Source organism: Eretmochelys imbricata, chromosome 7 (genome assembly GCF_965152235.1).
Source record: "Eretmochelys imbricata isolate rEreImb1 chromosome 7, rEreImb1.hap1, whole genome shotgun sequence".
NCBI lineage: Eukaryota > Metazoa > Chordata > Testudines > Cheloniidae > Eretmochelys > Eretmochelys imbricata.
The window spans coordinates 17,823,931-17,846,128 of record NC_135578.1 but is presented as its reverse complement, the minus strand read 5'-3'; the positions used below and the strand labels follow the sequence as shown (position 1 = coordinate 17,846,128).

Genomic DNA, 22,198 nt, shown 5'->3' with positions numbered 1-22,198 from the left:
TGCACATTTTTGTAGGGATCATAATAAGGCACTCTTATCTTACAGCTCAATTTCTCTGGGGATGAGTGAATACTTCATTTGCGGACTACCACCTGGGGTAACTGAATGCTACCCCCTTCCTCCAAATTGAATGGTTTCAAAATTTGACCTCTCAAAAGAGCCAGTCATTCTCAAAGCTCTTTTACAACTGAAGTTTCCACAGTTGAAGCTACTTCTTCCTTTTTGAATATGTCTGTGCTGCCACTGAATATTTATTAGACTGCTGCTGGCCTCAAACTATTTGGAACCGTGGCTAATTTTGATGGATTCCAACATGCTGGTTGGAACACTTCTTGAGACTGGGTGGGTCAGAAATAGTCTGTTTTCTACCTGACAGAAAACTAGTTTGGCTAACAGGAGATATCGAGTCAGAGCACGGTCCTGTTATAGCTACGGAACTCCTCCCCCATGGCAGAAAAAAGTGCAGCCACAGTGGTTTGAGATCAGCTCCCTTCCTTAGGGAGAGAATTCCATGGATCCAATAAGTTTTGCTTTATACACTTTGATTCCAATAGGAAACAGCTGCCTGAGCGTGCAACAGCCATTTCAAGACTGGTATTAGGGAGGTATTCGCCAATTGATGCGTGCAATTAATAGGAAGGGATTTGTCAAGGGGAGACCAAATACTGCACAGAGAAATGAACTGGAATGGTCCCATGTAGTTACTGTTGTCACAATGCAAAGCTGCGAGCATCCTGCACAAGGTTTTAGTTCTGTACTTCAATCTGATCTCCTTGACAGCAAAGTCTGTTTGAATTAGGCCAGGGTGAAAAATCAGCTGCTGGGATTCATGCAAACCTTTCCTTTGGATACACCTGAGTCTGTACCCTCGGTACAGAAAACAAGCAAAATGTTGCAGAAATGAATTCTGAGAAAAAAACGTCAACAGTACACCCTACCAGGTCACGTTCTGTAACCCTGGTAGATCCCAAGACTGGCTGTCTCCCTCCACCTTGGCTTTCATATCTTCTACCTCTTATCTTGGGTGTCAGAAAACTGACAAGTATAGCTTACTGTCCTGGTAAATCCCAAGACCACAGATGAAACACTCCTTCTCTGAGGCCAGTTTCAGATGGCATGGAGATTGCTTAACGATTTGATTGAAGCCTCCTAGGAGAAGCAGTGGTAGGGAGGGTAGAAGTGAGATCCCACAGACAAAAATAAATCATTCCATGTAGTGAAGATGTTGCAATATTCAGGCTTACACTTTAGGATTTTGGGAGGTGCACAGAAGATGGTGGCATTAGATAATAGCAATACTCGGATCTAAAGCGATAACGGTCTACATGACAAATAGAAGATTGCTCTAAATATCTTTACATCCCTTTTACTTCATTCTCTGCCTGCATTAAAGCAACTTTAAATTAATTCTCACATTCACCTTTTTCTGTATACTCTATTTTGTTCAGCTCTCCCCTATTGTTTTGGCCTCTCACTAATTGAAAGGTAAATGCTGTATTAGAATACCATTTGCTGTACTCTTGGCCTGGCTCTTCGAGGAATAAAATACCAATACACATCTTAGCTTGGACAAATTGGACAGGATTTGAATTGCAGCCCACTTCATAGGGGGGAGGGATAGCTCAGTGGTTTGAACATTGGCTGCTAAACCCAGGGTTGTGAGTTCAATCCTTTAGGGGGCCATTTAGGGATCTGGGGCAAAAACTGGGGCTTGGTCCTGCTTTGAGCAGGGGGTTGGACTAGATGACATCCTGAGGTCCCTTCCAACCCTGATATTCTATAGCTGCCATCCCATCTTAGCATTTAAGATGACCCCCACAAAGCCACAGGCTTGCCTTGCCCCCTAATTGAAATTCTCAAGTTTCAGGACCCAATTCTTAGCTCTTTTACAGGTGTGACATCACTGGAGTATGAGACTCTTGTGGTATAAAGCCATTGAATCAAAGTTCAGAATTACACCCTTAGCCCACAGCCTCCTTCCTTCATCCATGCTACTTTTAGAGGCAAGAAAAATAAAGTGTGCGCCCAGTACTTGGTGTGCATGTTTCAGTGTTGAGAGTAAGGGGAAATGTGAGTTGGTGTGGACAGGAGGAGGGAGGAATCTATGATATGCTCTAACAAAGGCAGTGACAGAGAACCAGGAAACAAGTTAATGTCACCACATAGCTCTTATCATGGAGCAGCTTGTTTAGCACATCATGTGGCACTAGAGAATGAAGAGTAAGAGTCACATTAGCATTGCAGGAATCTCAGCATTGGCTGAGCCAGCCCTGATCTCTGTCTGGCCTAATACTACTTTTCTTGCCTGTTTACACTTGCATGAAGTGGATGTAAAAATGCTACCAGTTTTCACAGCAGTGATTACAGAAAGGCTAGAGAATCAGACCCCGTTGTTTGTTTTTCTGTAATAGAATTAGTTTTTCAGGATTCATTCCTGTGCAGTTCTAGGAAAGCCAGTATTAATTTAGGACTTTAACACATTCAGCTTTTGAGATCCTAGCCACTCAGGCCAGTTCAGCTGTGTTAAGTGCTGCATCAAGTCATACTAAAATGGATGCCCTTGTTAGACTGGGAAATGTGCAATTACTCTTTGGTATGGCAAAGCCTGCTGTGGAATTTTACAGCACTGCCTCAAAGTTCAGCTATGTGATACCTTAATTACAAGGGAGACATTGGTGCTATTTTTGAAACTATTTCAGTTTTCAGCTGGTGCCTGAACAAAAATAAAGCTTTAAGTTCTTAAAAGAATAACACCACAGTTATGTATTTGCTTGGAAGGACAAACTTCCAGTCTAAATAAGCCCTTTGTGCCAAGATGGCTTTTATAAATTAGTTAATGGAAGCCTTCCTTTTCCGGATACTAAATTTTTTAGTTTGTGATTCTTCACACAGCTTTAGGTATATTCCCAGACTAGTTACATACTAGTCGACATGGACAATGAGAAAGTTAATAAGAAGTCTTTACTTGATATAGAATGAAAAGTGACCGCACTTTTGACATGCTACAATCCCAGTATAATAATTACAAGAAAATATTGCCTTAAAAATTCACACGTTAGTTTTTCAGCTTTAAAAATCAATCCATCATTGAAGTTACTTTTGCAAGCGTCAGCATGAAATAAGTTTCCAGCTCAATGAATATATTTTATGACAAGCATTTCTTGGAATGATCCTGCTGACCACCTCAGACCCCTTTTAAACTTTACGTTACATTAGATTTATATTCTCCAAGCACAACAGACTGGTGAAGAATCTGGATACTTTCGGAAATGCATTTTTCAATCCCAGCTGTGCACATCTATGGATGATGGGTTCCAGATGTATTAATATTTCATAGGTTTATGATTTATCTAAAAATAACTGCTCTTGTAACTTCATTGCAGAGCGCCTCCACCATTACGCATTCAAAGCCTTATGTTCAAATATAATGCTGCTGCTATTATTTAAAGTTATTTTTACTTTTATTTGGGTTGAAGACTCAATTGAATTATTCAATAATTTATGGGCGTAGTAAAATAAAGCCACCAACTGTGTGTGCGCTTCATTTTCTCGTGCCCAACTTGAGACAGATTGTCTAATTTTTAAAGGGCTGAGAACCCATAACTCCCACTGAAGTTAATAGGAGCTGCAGGTAATGAAAACAAGGCTGCTTTTTTCCACGTGCGTAAATTTAGGTAGTCAGCTTTTGACTTAGGGAGAGATTTTTAAGACGTGATCAATGTTGGGTGAACACTCAGAATCATAGAAGATTAGGGTTAGACGAGCCCTCAGGAGATCACCTAGTCCAACCCCCTGCTCAAAGCAGGACCCACACCAACTAAATCATCCCAGCCAGGGCTTTATCAAGCTGGGCCTTAAAAACCTCTAACGATGGAGGTTCCACCACCTCCCTAGGTAACCCATGCAGTGCTTCACCACCCTCCTAGTGGGATAATGTTTCCGAACACTACTTTCAATGAGAGCAGGGTTGGGCCAACATTGAATGCTTTTGAAAGTTGTGTGGGCAATGGGAACTCAGCCTGCAGTAATGTCTGCATCCACAAGAACTTCACAGAAGTAAGGATACTTACATACTCCACTCCCATTGGTGCATCACTCAGGGCTCCGTTGGCTGAAACAGGCGGTTTACTTGCAGCTGCATTTTTGTGGTGTTGCTCCCCTTCCTCCTTGGCACTGCCACCTTGGCCAGGAAGTGCAACTTCACCAACTCCTAGAGCATCACTTTTATATTTCTTTACAAAATCTTCCATAAGCTTTATCTCACTTTCAGCAAGGTCATGGCAGTGGGAAGAGTCCTGGTCATAAATAGGGAGCTGCCTCATTAACTGCCTACGACGATAGGATGCCCCTTCCGTGCCAGCGACTGGTTGCATATCCTTTGGAATCAGTTCCATGTACTGTATAGCCTGATGTATGGAGAAGGAAGAAAATCAATATTCTCAAAGTGGTTCCTACAGAGAAGTACTAGCTCTGTGTGTATGCTTAATAATTTTACAGTTAAGATGAACATGTTCAGACAAAAATAAAAAGGTAGGCTGAACTTCTGGAAGCTAAGTTTTGAGTTTTGAAGGAAGAGCTAGTCAAAATTTTTCAAATTTTCAAATAAAATTTGGATGAGAGACGGGAAAGTATCAAATGTTTGTTTTTCCTTCTTGTTTTTCCCAACCAGCTCTATAAATACCTAGAGAGATCAGCCAACCTGATATTTTAGCTCAACTCACACATTCTCCGTGTGACCAGGAATGGAAATACTATCATATATAGTATTATATCTAGTGCTTATAGAATGCATTTCATCTGTAGGAATCAAAACACTTTACAAAATTATGATCCCCATTTGTAAAAAGCCAAGTTACCCAAGGTCACCAGGCTGGTCAATAGCAGTGCTAGACCTTCAATACAGGTCTTCTGTGTAGCAGTCTGGTGGCCTAGCCACATTCTTATGTCCATCCCAATATACATGGCTCTCACAGTCATCTAAATAGCCTGTCCAACTCTAATAGGTCTGGGTAAGCCTGTGTAATTATCTGAGCCAACACATCTTCTATTTTAATAGACTTCCTTCAGAAGTCCCTTCCTAGCATTAAAAAAACCAAAAAGAAAAAAAGAAAGAAGAGTTCTAGTCTACATAAACAAGCCATTCTAATCAACGGTTTTGATTGCCAGGAGAGATTTTTTTCAAAAAGCTGTTTGCCTAACAAGCGTATCTAGTAACTAAAAAATAAAAATTCACTCAAGTTCAGAGTCATCCCTTATTCTTTAGCTTCAGATGAGCTATTAGAAGAAGTTTGAAGTGTGTGATCAGCTCAATTATGTCTAGACAACTAGAAGACTAGTTCATACATCTTTGTGCATAACTGCATCAGTATTTAATACTAAGCCAGCTAGAGTAGTAATGTATATTGTATTAGAGTCAGCCAATTTTCCCCTTCTAAAATGAAGGGAAGCATCTAGCAGGTATAGCAGGGTTGATATGTGGCATGTCTTTATAGTTTTATTCATATAATTTGCATTGACAGTGGCTTTTGGGATCTCAGCTGTTCCAAGATATTGAAAAAAGAATTGTTGGCCAGAAGAGCTTTATCCCCTCCACATTTGGTTAGGATGACAAATCATTCCTCTGATTCAGGCCCCGCCACCCTTTCACCAAGGCCCCATCATATCACTACAGTATGCTCCTTGAAGGGCTACTGTTGAAAGCCTCAGCTAGTACAGAAAGCAGCTACCCACTTATGGTCCCCATCCAGCTCCAGATTACTTAACTGGAAGTTGCATCAGGACCTTATTTAGCAGTGTTAGTGAAAGGCAGCATAAATTAGAATGACACCAAAATTCCAGGTTCCATGTCAATGCCCTTTTCACTCAGCAGTTTGTTAAGCATTGACAGAGAAAAAAAAACACCCAGAAAAGCCAGTTTTCTACCCCCACCACGCTAAGAATTTGTCAAGAGGCTTACATCTATTTGCAGCCAGTGTCTTCCTGAAGAGACAAGCCTTTTAGATTTAAAAAGACAGTGTTTACTAAAAAGAAAATGAATTCCTTGAAGACATCATTGAACCCACGTATTCTCCCATCTTGTGGAAAGCTGGCACGTCTAAATTTTTTTTGAATAATGGTTGTTTCTTACCCGAGTACAGTAGCCCCTAAATGTTCTAGGTTAAAATATGCCCGCAGGAGCACTTTCAGGTAAAAGGCTACAACAAGAACAGAGTACATCAAGTTTCAGAGTAACAGCCGTGTTAGTCTGTATTCGCAAAAAGAAAAGGAGTACTTGTGGCACCTTAGAGACTAACCAATTTATTTGAGCATGAGCTTTCGTGAGCTACAGCATGAGCTGTAGCTCACGAAAGCTCATGCTCAAATAAATTGGTTAGTCTCTAAGGTGCCACAAGTACTCCTTTTCTTTTTGAGAGTACATCAGGAGACTTCCGTCCTATTGCTGAGTGATTGTACAAAATGGCTGCCAACAGCCAGGTGGCTTCCAGTCATTACAACTGAGAGAGAGAGTCAGAGGCAAGTCTATAGCATTGTATAACCAAAAACTACAGCTTATAAACCTCAAGAATTGCACACATACATTTTATCCATTGTATAAAGGGAAAACCCAGAGGACTACCCATGCCTCCCAATGTGGGGGGGGGGGGCAGGGCAGAGTGAGGGCAGCTGGCTTCAACAGTGTTACTGAGCACGTTCAGTCTGTGCGAGCACACTCAGTATAAGCCAAGCAACAAATCGGGGGTGGGGGGGGAGGGAAGCGGGGCACACGCCCCCCCCCACTGCTAGATAAACCTATATGCCAATAAGAAGTTCAGTGACTACTGAACTGACAGCTTTGAAATAGATGGCCACCAACATTACTGCACTACTGATTTTGTCATATATGGATGGTGGTCAGCAGCTTCATACCTCATTACTGTGAAGAGAGAATTTGCAAGAGGGCAATTAGGAAACAGCTCTCTGAATAAAGTTAATCTGATGGAAGATTCCCTTGGTAGCCAGTTGGCCATTGAATTCATAGCTTTTTTGGTCCTATGACAAGTCTTGTCCCATGCTGAATTAACATTTACAGGAGGATACACTTAAGTATCCTCTCTTTCTGTACACTTAAGTGATTTCTGGCATAGATCTTAAAGGAAAGGGAGTTTCCCATTGGAGACCTTTTTCCTACTTTAGTGTGAAGAGCTAGTAGGCAGCCAGTTGGCTGCCTGACATTCACTTTTAAGACCAGGATCCAGCTGCATTAGATTTGCATCTTACTTTGTCAGCATTTACAAATAGAACAGTAATGGAATGAAAGACTATTAACTGTTTAGTGTATGTCTTAAGTGGGTAGAGAAGTTGTTTACATAGAGTAGCAAACATTAAACAGCCAATAAGAGAGTTGTTAAAAAAAACACAAACAAACAAACACACACCTTAATGTAAATTCACTCCTCAACTATCTTTAGCAAAAAGATATTTCAGAAATACCATGAAATTTCCATCTGATTTCAGAGCTCAACTAGAAAAGGAGACTAATGGGAGAAATCCTGGTCCCACAGAAATCAGTCAATGGTTAAATGCCCATTCAGTTCCCCAAAGACCAGGTTTTCACCCCACATTTTTGGCAGTGTAAATAAATGTGGTTGCAAACAGTGGTGTTTAGACAAACTGTCTATTTACCTTGTGAATGGAAAGAGGTCTTAAAAGTGTTGATTTTTGCTCCTGATAATTTACAACCCCACCAAAGAAGTGTCCTAAAGACAGCTGTTGGTACTAAACTCAAGATCATGTTGAGGCTCCCTTAAAAATGTTGATCCTTAAGAAAGAAGGGTTTCCACAGAAGACCACACAAGGAAAACAACACTGGCCCAACCTTTATGCATATGTATCTGTCATAAATCTAAAGCAAGCTACAGAAACACTGCAGCTACTTTAAGCACAATCAAATGTATCACATAGACATAGCTTCCACAAGAAATGAAATAAATATGTGAGATTATACTACCATAAGCATTTATTGAGTGGGAAAAGAGTCAAGGCAGTTTATCCAAGAATATTAAAGATAACAGACTAGACAGCTCAAAATCTGCTGACCTAGTTCAGCTGCAGCACAAAAGACAAAACCCGGCACACCTCAATGAAAGGCTTTAATAAGAATTTGGCAGGACTAATGTACTCCTATAGCAGAGCCATGAGACCAATATAAATGTCAACATACCTATCAAAGGCATCTTATTCCAGTGCCAGATTTTTTTTTAAAATAATGTAATGTGTTAGCAAAGAAAATGAAAAACAGCAAAATTCATAAGCCTTTCTAAGCCTCAGAAAGGTATTGGTCAGCTTGGCCATCTTTAAGACAGGGCCAGATACAGTGTACTCTCCCCCTTCCAGATGAAGGAAATGCTTAAGTGACTGCAGAACAGGACAGAGAAGTCCAACCGGTCAGTGAAGACTGGATTCAGTGGTAACAAGAGTTCACCAGCACATCTACCAATGTGATATATGCCATCATGTGCCAGCAATGCCCCTCTGCCATGTACATTGGCCAAACCAGACAGTCTCTACGCAAAAGAATAAATGGACACAAATCTGACATCAGGAATCCTAACATTCAAAAACCGGTAGGAGAACACTTCAACCTCTCTGGCCACTCAGTAAAAGATTTAAGGGTGGCAAGTTAGTAACAAAAAGCTTCAAAAACAGACTCCAAGGAGAAACTGTTGAGCTTGAATTAATATGCAAACTAGATACCATTAACCTGGGTTTGGATAGAGACTGGGAATGGCTGGGTCGTTACACATATTGAATCTATTTCCCTACATTAAGTATCCTCACACCTTCTTGTGAACTGTCTAAATGGGCCATCCTGATCATCACTACAAAAGTTTTTTTCTCCTGCTGATAATAGCTCATCTTAATTAGCCTCTTACAGTTTGTATGGCAACTTCTCCCTTCTCTGTGTGTATATATAATCTATCTTCTTACTATATGTTCCATTCTATACATCCAGCGAAGCGGGCTGTAGCCCACAAAAGCTTAGGCTCTAATAAATTTGTTAGTCTCTAAGGTGCCACCAGTACTCCCGTTCTTTTTTGGTAATAAGAATGAGCTTCTTCTTTTGCTACTATAATGTATAGTCAAATGTTTTATTAGGTTACCTTCACTTGGATAATTTAGGACAAAAACATTTTCACCCCGACTATTTTATTCAGATAGTTTGCAAACTGTTCTCTTCATTTTCCACTGGGATTTTGGATACCCACTTAATTACTTACACAGACCCAGCTCATTGAAAACAAGCACTGAACTACTGCCTTCTGGTCTTGAGCCAGCCACTTCAGGACAACATTAAGAAAAATCCCTAATTTCCACTTTCTATTCAGAAGGGAAAAAGTCACTGGTTGATTAGAGGTTTTTCTGACCCAAAAGGCCCTTTTCAAGCTTTTCACAAAAACTGTTGACGTTCAGAATTTTTCATGAAAATGTCATGTTTATCAATTTAACCAAAACTTTTATCAATGTTCAAAGTTAATGAACATTTGTGTTTACTGGAAATGTAACTTTACAACAAAAATGTCTAACAAATCAAAATCATGTTGGAAATTATCAAAGGGTTCAGAATCTTTTTTGGGGTGTGGGGAGGAGGGAAGAAAAGAGATCCCCATTGAACACCCTAGTCTGCTATGTCTGTAAGAATCTAATTTACAGCTCTTTAGTCAGTCTGAACTTTAAGGCCAGGCAACTTGCCCAACCACCAGGAGGCTCTCCAAATGTTCTCTCTGAACAGTATATACACTGCATTTGGTATAGACACATGATTACCAGTAGGCATGTGGTAGATTCAGAACCATAAAAGGGCAATATGGCTATGAATTAAGAGTTAAGATCTAAATTGAATGAATAATTTTAATTCCATGAATAGAAAATAAACCCTCCCACAGTGCTGTCTAGTCCAAGCAGCACTATTCAATAGCCAGCCTTCATCATGGTGAACATTGGATTTCTGGTAAATCTAAACTGGGCAGTGTGCTTTAAAAAAAAAAAAATCATGTTACTTTGGAGAACTGCCATTATTGTTCTCTGGATCCCCCAGCAAGCTTCCTATCTCCCCTGGGACTCTGAAAGACAAACACTGGTTAAACATACATTCCAGCTGTATTTGTTCTTTAAGAAAAAAAATAAAAATAACCTCCCCCTCCCACACCACCCGTAGTAATTGATTAAATAGCCAGACAGTCAAATAAGATGGATTCTTGGCCTCCTATTACAACACAGTGCTCTAGTTTTCATTGAAAAAATGTGATTACATAGTTGCACAATTCTAGTGAACAATAACCTGTCTGTTTTTCCCCCGAACAGGGAAGACAGTTTAGTTAAGAAATAAATACCATGTATGCCTCCCTGATTTGATGAATCCTGCAACTTTACCTTTACTTCTAAATCCTTCTTTGGAGCATAGAAGAGAATTTTTAGAGCAGCCTAAAAATCATCCTAGCTTAAATTTGAAGAGGAAAAGACACCCTCAGAAGTGAGTGTGTGTGTGTGTGTGTGTAAATAGGATGTTTAAATACCAGAGCACATAGCTCAAAGCTATCTGAGCACTCAAATTCCCCTAAAAGTCCTTCTATTGGTTAGTTTACTTCCAAAATATTTTTAAAATGTTTTCATTTGTTCCCATAATTGCATTATATACCAAGTCCAAATAGTGGGCATAGAAAAGAATGTGTGATCTGATTTGTTTTCTTTAAAATCCAGCTACCCATTCGGATGGTGAAGAACCCCCTTTTGGCTCAAATACTCAAAACTTAATTTTGTTTTTGAGTTAAGCAGCTGATTTGGTCTAGACTGTATTTAGCTGTAAGAAATGTCTCAGCTTCAGTGCCGATGTGATAAGGCTCATTTCAGTGGTTTCCCTATGCAATAAATACAACTGGACACCAGATAACAGTGGGGCTCCTAGCTACTGACTTAGGACGCTTAAGGAAAAATAAGTTACAGTCCAACCATCCAGTCTCTCGCAGTTTGTTTCAGTGACACTTGTGTCCAGATATTTCTCTTTATACTCCCTTTGCCTTTTAGACAAGAAGGGGGTAAGAGGAAGATGGCACTTGCTAACATGGCAAACATTTGTCATGTAAGCCTGAAGAGCTCAGCAATAGTTGGTTCTCAGAGAAAGCAGGTATTAAATAAATAGCTTCATAATTGTTGAAATAGTTATGTTTGCTAAAAAGCAGACCATGATATTTATGCATGGATGGCCTTTGTGCCTCAGAATACACAAAGATATGTTTATGTATAGTGGATATCAAACATTTCAGTTCCATATAAATAAAGCCCATGCGCAAAGATTTCAAGCTAATAAAGGACCAGCTAGAGTAAACATTTTTTAGAAGAACTGAAGCACACAAGACACTTTAACAAGCAGCAATGATCCGGATACTACTGGATGCTGACTGACCAGTCACTAACTAGGTTATGCTCCTTCTTACTTGCCGTGAATTTATGCCAAGTCCCATATTTCAAATCGCCCTCATGTATGTATGGATCTCAATTCATATCCTGAGTGTGCTACTTAGCTACATAGCATCCTTAAGAGCTTAGGGCAAATATTACCATATAGCGCACAATCTGTGCGTGGACACAGCAGCAACCTAGTTTAGTTGCTAGCTATATATGTAAGTGAAGCTGAAAGTTTCTGGTTTCCCACAAGCAGGTTTTAAACAAACAATCTGCTGTACAAAATGGGTGAAATCCTGCTCAACTCAACAGTGAAACTCCCAGTGGCTATAATGGGAATGTCCACACAGCAATTAAATATCTGCAGCTGGGCTGGTAAGCGGACTCACGCTCAGGCTGTAGAACTGTAATATTACTGTGTAGACGTTTGGCTCGTTCTGGACCCCAGATTCTGAGACCCTCCCACCTCATGGAATCTCAGAGCTCAGGCTCCAGCCCAGGCCCAAAAACTTCTACATAGCAATAGTACAGGCCGCAGCCCAAGCCCGAGTCAGCTGACTTGGGCCAGCCAAAGTCATGATGTGGGTCTTATTCAGTGTAGACTTACCTGATGAGGCCAGGATTTCACCCTATTTTTAATCTGAACCCTGAAACATTTAGTACGTTATAAAAATTTTTGTATTCCAGACAATTGTTAGTCTATTGTAAATCCTAGTCTCTGTACCTGCTTTTGAGCTGACAGAATCTATGGATGATTAAGATTTTATTTGCTCTTGTATTTCTAAAACAGGTGCTCAGACAATCCCATCCTCATTCCTTCTGAGTGACAATGAACTTTTAAACATAAGTATTATGTCAGTCGCTCTACCCTGTAACATTAGAAGGTCATGCAGATTCCCTGTAGGATATTTGCCAGTATAAGCGATGCCTCTCTTAGCCAAACTCCTTAACTTGTCCCTCATGTAACTCCTGCAGCTCACTACCCCTATTTTCATGCATCAGCACTTGCTTCCAGAGACTGGAAGCACCGATGTAATTGAGACACCTAGTTTCCTCACTATTCCAAGCCAGCTGGAAGTAGGAGATACTGGAATTCTATGAAAAAAAATCCTGTTCTGACAAGACTTCTGGGTCCAACAGATTCAGGACAAGACAGAAAGGAGGAGAAAGCTTTTCTGTGAGAGTAGTATCTGGCGCTTGACCATTCTGGGAGAGACAGCTGATTTCCGTTGAACAGGGGATGATTGTACTTGCCCCTCTGCAAACAACTGGAAGAGCAACAATAGTTAGAGAGGCAAACTGTTAAACAGATGCAAGTCATTTATTGTCATGGGCCTGGGTTGGCAGTATTGAGCGCTAGTCTTTACACAAGCAAAAGCATTGCGTTCAGTAGGATTATTCACATGAGTAAGCAAACGAATTTAGTCTGAGCAAGTGTTTCTTATGGTCGTGGGGCCTGAATCTGTAGATTTTAGGGCAGGGACCTGGTCTTTCTTATCTGTCTGCTGTCTAGTGTTCTGTTGGTACTATAAATAAGCATCTTCCCCAACTTTGAAGTCTGCCTTTAAGGGACGGTATTAACTTGTCGTTCTGCATATTTGTAAGTGGCAAAAATGTGAAACTTGCATGCATAGTTCTTATTATTAGCCAGTCATCACTTACATCAGTGTCTTACTTTAAGTCCTAAAGCAAGCTACAAAAGCTATTACAGCTTAAAATCACAAAGTAAACACCATTTTTACAATGGCTGTTATAGTTTGGCTCTGTGCAGAAATAGCTTAGGAAAGCAAATCCAGAGGCCTATACAACAGAGCATTAAAGAGGAAGTAATACTTCATCCTAGAAAGATTTAAGACCAGTTTGTGATTTACATGTCAGGAAATGACCACGGACTGCTTCTGGTTAATGAAGAGAGATACTGTACCTCAAATTAAGCCCACACTATTGTTGGCCTCAAAGGGTCAAGAAAAAATAAACTGCTGTTTAAATGGAGATTTCACATCTACTGTTGAGACCATGGCTCATTTTTTAACGAGACTCATACAGGAAATTTGCAAATACAGCATCAGATGTAGATGCTGCATTGGTCCTTACAGCTTTAATATAGTGGTCTTGTTTTTGAAAAATGGAGTCAAGTACAGTTTAAAGGTTGGTTGAAAAAACCCAGACTCCTGTCACATTAAACCACCTTCATATAAGTATACCAGAATTTCAGTAGGCCTTACAGTTAGATTTGCAGGCAAGTCAGACCAACACAGCAAGCACCCAAGGCATCTATTCATGAAAGATTAGCATCCCAATTGTTTAGCTTTGAAACAAACTGAAACATGCCATCTTCCTTATGACCATTCTGAAGAAAGCTGAGAAACATTAGTCTGGTTTTTTAAGCTTAAAAAACACTTATGTGGAATACACAGATTTAGTATAACCAGATGTACAACAGAGATAGGTTGTCCGCTCCAATGTTTTTACTGGGCATTAACTGGATGAATGAGGTAGACTTTCCATTCTTAAAATACATTTCTAGGGGAAACATTAATGTAAGTGAACCTAACCCCCGTATGCATCCCCCAAAATCCAAAAACAAATACATCAACCTACAGAAGCCACCACTATTGTTGCAGCCTGAACCCACTGAAGTTATTTCTGCACTTGTGTGGTTTTTGCACTACACTAACCATGGCATGAACTTTAACTCCAAGAGAAACCATAGGTTCTAATACTTTTTAATGGTAATGTTTCCAATAGGGACTTTGTTACGCAATGCAGAACATATTACTCAACTGGCAAATCCTTACCAGCTTCTGGGTCAGTCCTGGTGGAGCCCACTCATAAGTTATCGTGTCAAACGTTGGATCTTTCCGAGACACAATAGGATTAGTGATGATCATGCGGTTCCTTTTGTAGATGCGAACACCATCGCCACCTTTCACCCGGGCAGTGAGCGTAGAATACTTTGAGTCAGACAACAAGCGGCCAATTTTCCGATCATCTTCTGCATCAGAGCTCAAGCTGTGATCCTCCTGGCTACATTTGCATGACTTGCATATTTTCCTGTGTGGGACAAGTGAGATCAATCATCCTTTTGATATAAGCTGGACCTTGGTAGGCATGTGCTCTTTTGAAGGCTCAGTGCTGAACTTTAAAGTTACTAAAGGTTAAATACTAAACTGGATCGCGACAGAAGACAAAAAGGGCTTTGTGATGCAAACTATATTTGGGAAGGCAGCAGGATATGCCTTAAAGGAATCTGCAGTGGTATGGAATACAAAAAACTGTAAATGCCTTACTGTTGTCCCTGGTGAGAGCAGCAGCAGCCGCCACTGATCAACTGTGCCTTCTCACCCGCTGTTACTGAACAGCTAGTTTCCATGAATTTATAAGGGACACTCAAAGAGATTATTAATTTCATGGCAGTACCACACAGTTTCCGTTACTGAAATTTATACTTCATTGCAAGTGTTTTTGTAGTCATAATTATAACCAAAAAATAGGAAGATTATAAATCCATACTGCTATTTCTTGGTAGTCAAAAATATATAGTTTTAAAATCAAAGGGCCAAACTCATTTTTAGTATAATAGCAATGATTAATTTTGATTCCCAATTCTTCTCTGTAGTTGGCAAGTCGATTTAAAACAAGAAGTAGCTGAACTTTAAAGGCTGAGATTTTCATGCAGCTTAGGTGTGGAAATCAGGAACCCACAGTCGTATAATGTGATGTTACATACCACATTCTGTAAATCTGTAATAGTACTTAAGTAATACAGAGATTCCATATGTACAACAAATATGGAACTGTGCAGTACTTAAATACATAATTATAAAAGCAAATTAGAAAACAATACAGAATTCACTGACCAAACACAACGGAGTGTTAAGTTCTAAAATCTTGAAAAGGGTTGTGTATTTTATAAGCATGATACAGACTCTTAAATCATAATTCTTGTTCATCTGCTAGACAGAAGTTGCCTTCTAATTTTTAGTCATTGTTTCTTTTTGATTTGCAACCAAACACTTTGGCATTCTTCAGAATAAGAGGAGGGATACAGATGTTCAGTAGTTAACATCTGTGCTGCTCAAGCTGTCCTCAAAACAGAAGTGTGTTACTGTTAGATCTCTTGGTTAGATGATGTTTTTTAGAAAAATACTGAAAATGGGATATCTAGAAACACAAGATATTTCTGATACTAGACATCCTGTTGAGATAAACCTCAGTTCAGCCAAAAATAGGCTTAGGAGAACCATTGCTAAGGTAGATATTTTAACCTGTTGATGAGCATGGTGAGGGACATTAACATCCTGTGAAACCAAAGGTTTTTATTTTCACTTTCCCCAGCCATGTCTGTCACTTTTGTCCTTGATAGCAGTGAGTCAGTGTGTAGAATATTTACTATGGACATTTGGCATTATCCTGTTGGCTCATGCCTCACATTTTGAAAGTGAGCAAGGACAGACAGCATGGGTTTTGTTTAAAAAGCATTTTTCAAATCGTTGTACACTGGGTTCCAAGCCTGTGTAACACACACACACACACACGGGATTTGCATTACAGTATATAAGCCCATATGCAGTACATCAGGTGGCTCAAGTCTAAACAGAGTATAATTACTTTGGCACTAAGCCCCATTCCTGCTGTGCCATTGAATAGCATCAAGTACATGTCTGCTATTTTGCAGCTGGCTGATGACAAAGAAAAAACAGTAGCACAAAGAGAGCCACCATCATTTAGTATTATTACTTCCCCCCCCCAAAGTTATGTCAAAGCATAAGTGAATATTCAGTTTCATTTACTAAATTCTCAGAATTACACAAACTGCAGTAGGCTGTAATGTAGGGTTTACAGCCTGTTCTAATCCCTGCCAAGAAATTCTATTACACAGCACAATTTAAAAAAAAATATTTTAAGACAAAAAAAAAAAAAAGAACTGGTGGAAGAGAGCTGCAAACTCATTTTGCCTTCATTTGAACCTGCACTTACACTGTGGGTTCTAGAGTTTGACTAGTTCAGACACTGCTACTTCACAACCCTTAGCACCTTGACCCAGCTTTTCCCTATGGGAGGGATATTTGAGTTTGTAAATTGCCTGGCTTACTGGTGGTGGATCATACAGCTGCAGTTTCATCAAGGGCACACAGAGCAGATGGACAGAACTGCTAAAATGGCACCGATCCAACATATACCCCCACTGGCATTACTGCTGTATTTAAGTGCCTCCCAGTATTTGAGATAGAAACTCCTCTCCTGCTTCCCAGACTGTAAAAGTAATAGCTTGATTAGTTATCAGGATTTTATTTTTGCATGAGAGTTTCATATTCAGTTCGGACTGCTGCAAGATCTGAGCTGGTTATCTTTGCAGGAGCAAGGCGCATAGTCTGTGCTCCTGTGAAAACGGTCTCCCACACTCATGGGTGAAGTTGGTTGAAAAATAGGAATTTGTTTCCTTTGTTGGAAGATTTCAGGTTTAAGTTTTCTGCATGTTTTCCCCTCTCCTTTTTCTAGTCGCATTAGATGTACAGTTTGGATCTAAGGTGCTTAAGTCAAGTGAACTGAAAGATGTTTACTCTATCCAAAGAGGAGTATATTTTAATTCATTTTACAACATATGACAAATGCTCTCAGATTTAGGTGAGTGTGTATAGATTACTGTATGTACCAAGTGCATTATTGTTTCTCCTTGTTGTGATACACTGGGACCCTCTAGCATGAGGGTTGCTAGAGAAACGGAAAGAAATGGTTAACATATGCAGAGGTGCAATCTAGATTAATACATTCTGAGGTCCAAAATAGTCCTCACAGCACAGTAGGTCACCTGCAATGTGTTGGCAGAGCATTTGGTGCAGTTTGGGAGATCTAGATACAAAAAGTTAGCCTGCTAAACATCTATTTTCCTTTGTTGTGCAGGTCTCTACCCAACCAGTATATTCTTACAGATTTTATATTCCAACCCATTCTATTAACTGCAAGTAATCACACCACAGCTGTTTCTTGGCTCCAAAGAAGCCATAACATAACTAAGTGAAGCTGAACATGTGTTTTTATTTGTATGAGATGATGTATCACTAGTATGCTTTCAGCTTCTCTGTCACCTTCATCCAAGTATCACCTTAAAAAAGGTCCTAGGTTAGAGCCACATCTGCACATTAGAGATGGGGAATGGAGCAGTTTGTTTACTTTTTAAAGTCACACTATAGAAAAGTGCCTATTAAAAGGGAAAAGTCAGTTCCCCACAACGAAGATAGATCATTTAATTGAAAAAATGCACTCTTTAGCTTTGGATCAGGTTAATTCATTTTTGTTCTACACAGACAATCACCTCCCAGTGCTGCTCCGGAGGGCTACCTTGGCAAGAGTGGCTTAGACCCTTTTTTAATCCTCCCTTGATCATGGTCCCCCACAACTAACTGCAATCTCAAGGGTGATTTAAGTTGTGCCAGCTGCCCATGACCTCAAGAGGGCATTCTATCATATGGAGATAGCCAAGTCACAGGGCTGTCGAGATCATGCCCCTCCACCCCCAATATCAGCAGGTGTGAGTACAGCAGCACCACAGTCTAGACCTGATGAACAAATGTGAATCTTTTCCTCAGAAAATGCTTGCTACGACAAGATTTTCTTTTAACATTTTCCATGTAGATTTCAGGGTTTCAAGGAAAAGAGCCTGAAAGGCTTGACAGTTTAAAAATTTGGATTGCTCCCTGTGATAGAGGGGAATAGTTCATAATATTTTGTATGAAGAATGTGTGTTCCTCAATTTCCCCTACATGCTGCATGGTTAACTAGGCAGGAGGGAAAGGTTTATTCCCTAGACCTAGATGTGACCGACTCCTTGCTGTCTGTGGCCTGGGCCCAGACAATTGCCTGGCCATTTGGTACCTAACAACTAATGACCAGAGGGACCCACCCTCTGCGGGATGCCAGACAGGTTTGACCAGTTGGAGAACAAAGGGCCAGGTGACGATGTTTTCCCAGGAACAAGAACAAATGTTTAAGGAAGAGCCCTTCGGGATTGTTAAGTGTGGGGCTGCTGGAAGGAGGAGATGCTTCTGGACTGGGACTACAGAGGGATTGGAGGAGGGCTCTGGGCTGATGCAGATGGACTTTTCTGTTCTCTACAATAAACAGAAAGACTTTCTATGCCATTTTCCAGACATCTAACAAACCCTTCTGTTTTTACCAAGCTGGCTGTGCCACTCCAGAGTCAGGGGTGCATTGCTCCCTTTGGTTGTACAAGTCTCCCCTAAGCGTTCAGATAAGGTGCACTCACTGAGGGGGAGCTCACGGAGCGAAGCAGGTGTGCTGATGGCTCCAAAGTTCAGTCCTAGGAGGTGGTAAAGTCAAGGGACTTACCCCAGTGAGAATGCAACCCAAACAGGCTCAACACACTAAAGGGGTCCTCCCCAGGGACTGTTCCAAAGCACCAGACTTGTGGATCTGAGACACTCCCGTTCCCAACCCTTTTCTTGCTTTCTTGGTGGCAGGGGAAGGAGGAGAAGAGACATTTTGACTAGTACTGTGAATATAGTTAAAGAAATACAGAGTAAAGAAGTGACTATGCAATTCTGACAGATAGCACAAGATGAGGAAGTGTTTTCTGGATAGAATGAAATGGTAGTGTAAGCAGGGGAATAGTCCCGCTATTGTGGGGAACTTTCCTGGCTTCTGCACTACCCCAGTGAAGTGGGCTAGCGAAAGGATCCGAGTCCTTGCTCCCACTTCCTTTACCCAGTGGCCTCCCTGTCCTTGAAGACTCCCCTTTCAGGCAGAATCCTCATACCCCAACAAGGCTGGGCCCAGGATTCCTGGGGGGCTCAACCCCCAACCCTGCTGTGGTCACCTAGGACAGGGGCTAGGGTGTCCCCACTCTGGGGTACTCTCTCTGCCCTGGGCACTTCTCTGACCCACTGACCATTACATAGAAGTTAAAGTTATTTAATCAACAATTAATTTTAAAAAAAGAATAAGGAAAAATGGGAAAGGTTACAGGAAACACATCACCCTGCTCTGTGGCAGGAAACATCACAAACAGTGTCTCTGGAATGCCAGGGCAGTTCACAGTCTGTTCCTTGTAAGTCCCAGGCCGCCTTCTCCAGCCCTGGCAGTGCTGCAGGAATGCTGTGGGTTGGACACTTGCTCTGGTGGTGGCCACACGCTCTCAGGCTCTAAGTGGTAGGACCCTTCTTCCAAGTGTCGCCCCCGCCCAGTCGGGGTTACGATCCAAGCCTGGCCCACAGAGCCTCCTGGCTGAGGCGTCTCCCTGTGCTGGGCCCGCTGCCCAGGGTCCCCCTCGCTATTTCCAGCTGCTCACCACACCCAGCTCTGGACTGCCCCAGCCCCACCACTGTGTCTCTGCTGCTCTGCCTCCAGCTCCCTGGGCTGCTTCTTTGGCCCCTCTGCTCCCAGGAAAAGGTCTGCTCTGCAGGCTGCTTCTGTGACTCTGCTCCCAGCACGGACCTGCTTCCTGGGCTGCATTTCTGGGCCCTCTGGCTCTGGTTGCTGCAGCTCTCCTCCCAGGGCAAGTCTGCTCTCTCTGGGCTGTGCCTTTGGCTTTGGGGCTGCAGCTCTGCTCTCAGGACAGGGACTGCTCTCTCCAGATCTAGCACAGCTCTGCACCCCAGCTCAGCTCAGACCCCTGCTTTCTCCTTAGCTCGGCCCCACTCTGTGTGACCCAGGCAATTCCGGCTCACATGGAGGACGGGACCTCCCTAGCCTCCTGCCTCCCTGATTAGCCTGCCCGCCCTGTCATTCAGGCTGACCTGGAGCATTGGCCTCTCCCCATTGTTCCTGGGGGCTGTCAGTCTCAGGTTCCTGATTCCCCATCGACCCTTCCCCCTTTTTAGTACTGGGAGCTAGCAACCCCCACTGAATGTTAGTAAGGGGGCAACAGTCCCCTTACAGTAGCTAAACACACTGGGCCACTGATAGTTTACACAGGCTGGCTGAAGAGAGGAGTCCAGTCCTGAATAAATGATACAAATTCAGAATAAAAATTAAATTGTGCAAAAAGGTTACTTTTGTTGTACACAGCTACAGTGGAACTGAGCTGAGGAGTTTTTAAAGCATGACACTGTTGCCCTGGGATCATTCGTGCATCTTGCTGAAATTGCCTCCTGCCTCCCAATTGAAGTAGGAGCAAGTGTCATGAACACAAAAAATGAAACTGTTTTTTCTGATGGAAACATACTCTAACCGTTATTATTGTAGGCATACTGGGATAAACACCAGACACTATTAGCCTGGCTGCTGTACATGAGAATTTTGAAAAGCTGAAGAACATTGAGAAGCAAATGAAGTGTGTGGTGGGGGGAAAGGGGAGGCAGGAGGATGGGGTCAGGAAGAATCTAGGAGTACTTCTGCAATGAAGTGTTGATACCATTTGGATTCCTTCAGTAAAACCTAATGGAACTGATTCTGGTCTAAGAAAGAAGGACACAAGGCTGTTCTTTGGCTTAGGATCAAGGTGGGGAAAACTATTACAGATTTCTGTGGGATGGCAGTGTAGAAGGGATATTTTTGTCTGCTAGCTTGTATGATTTGGGCCATTCCTCATTCACTGAAGATCCAAGCGCCACTTCTGGTACAGGGTTCTGGCAGGAGGTAATCTTAGCAAAGACTCCTTTCCCTATCCACTCTGCCCCCCAGCTCATCTTGGAGCCTCTCCCCAAGCCTGGAGGTTCCCCAAGATCCCAGAGACTTTGTGCAAGTGCCCTGTGCCCAGGGGTGAAAGTATGTTAGAGGACTTACCGGTACGCTGGGAGTCCTGAGCAGGGGGCGTGGCCCCAACCGGAAGAGGCGTGGCCTTAAACCCCCGAGCCCTTTAAATCACTGAGGAGCCCTAGGGGCTCCTGGCTGCCACCGCTACCCTGGGGCTCTGGGGTAGCAGCTGCCAGAGCCCCAAGCCCTTTAAATCTCCCCCTGAGCCCTGCTGCCCGAGCCCTGGGGTAGCGGCAGTGGCGGGGCTTTGGCGGGGATTTAAAGGGCCCCGGAGCTCCAGCCCCCGCTACCCTCCCAGGGCCCTTTAAATCCCAGCCTGAGCCCTGCTGCCTGAGCCCTGGGGTAGTGGTGACCGGGCTCCATCGGGGATTTAAAGGGCCCCGGTACTCCAGCCGCCGCTACCGCCCCGGCCCTTTAAATGCCCGCTGGAGCCCCACCACCGCTACCCCAGGGCTTTGGCAGCAGGGCTCCGGTGGGGATTTAAAGGGCCGGGGCAGTAGGGGTGGCTGGAGCTCCGGGGCCCTTTAAATCCCCGCCAGAGCCCCGCCATTCCTGCTACCCCAGGGCTCAGGAAGCAGGGCTCGGGCAGGGATTTAAAGGGCCCTGGGGCAGTAGCGGTCGCTGGAGCTCCGGGGCCCTTTAAATCCCTGCCGCAGCCCCGCCACTGCTACCCCAGGGCTTTAATTGCCGTCTCTGAAAGCCAGTCCTGATATGGCGCACTGGCTCTTACCGGTACGCCGTACCAGGGCATACCGGCTTACTTTCACCTCTGCCTGTGCCTCATTATTACCAGGATTACAGTAAAACTCTGATCTCACCTAGGGCATCTGATTCCTACTGTGCTAGGCATTAGACAAGTTGGGTGAGAGACAGTTCCTACCCTGAAGAACGTACAGGGTAAAGAGAAGACAAAGAGGTGGTGGAGTGGAGATATACCATCCTGGTAGAGTGAACAAGACAATAGTCTCCAAACATCATGATAGATCCACAACTTTGCTTGTTTCTTTAATTTTTGGATGGGATTGCATAGGGAGGAGATTAGCTA

The 22,198-nt window shown here is 42.4% G+C and overlaps 1 protein-coding gene across 1 annotated transcript in view; it reads right to left on the bottom strand.

Annotated features, from left to right (window-relative positions):
* Positions 1-22,198, bottom strand: part of LMCD1 (LIM and cysteine rich domains 1) — a 65,314-nt gene that overhangs the window by 9,015 nt on the left and 34,101 nt on the right. Inside the window, exons 3-4 of the mRNA XM_077822675.1 lie at positions 14,238-14,493; positions 4,071-4,406 (exon numbers count right to left, since the gene is read on the bottom strand). Coding sequence (XP_077678801.1) covers positions 4,071-4,406; positions 14,238-14,493 — 592 coding nt within the window. The remainder of the gene's footprint in view (positions 1-4,070; positions 4,407-14,237; positions 14,494-22,198) is intronic.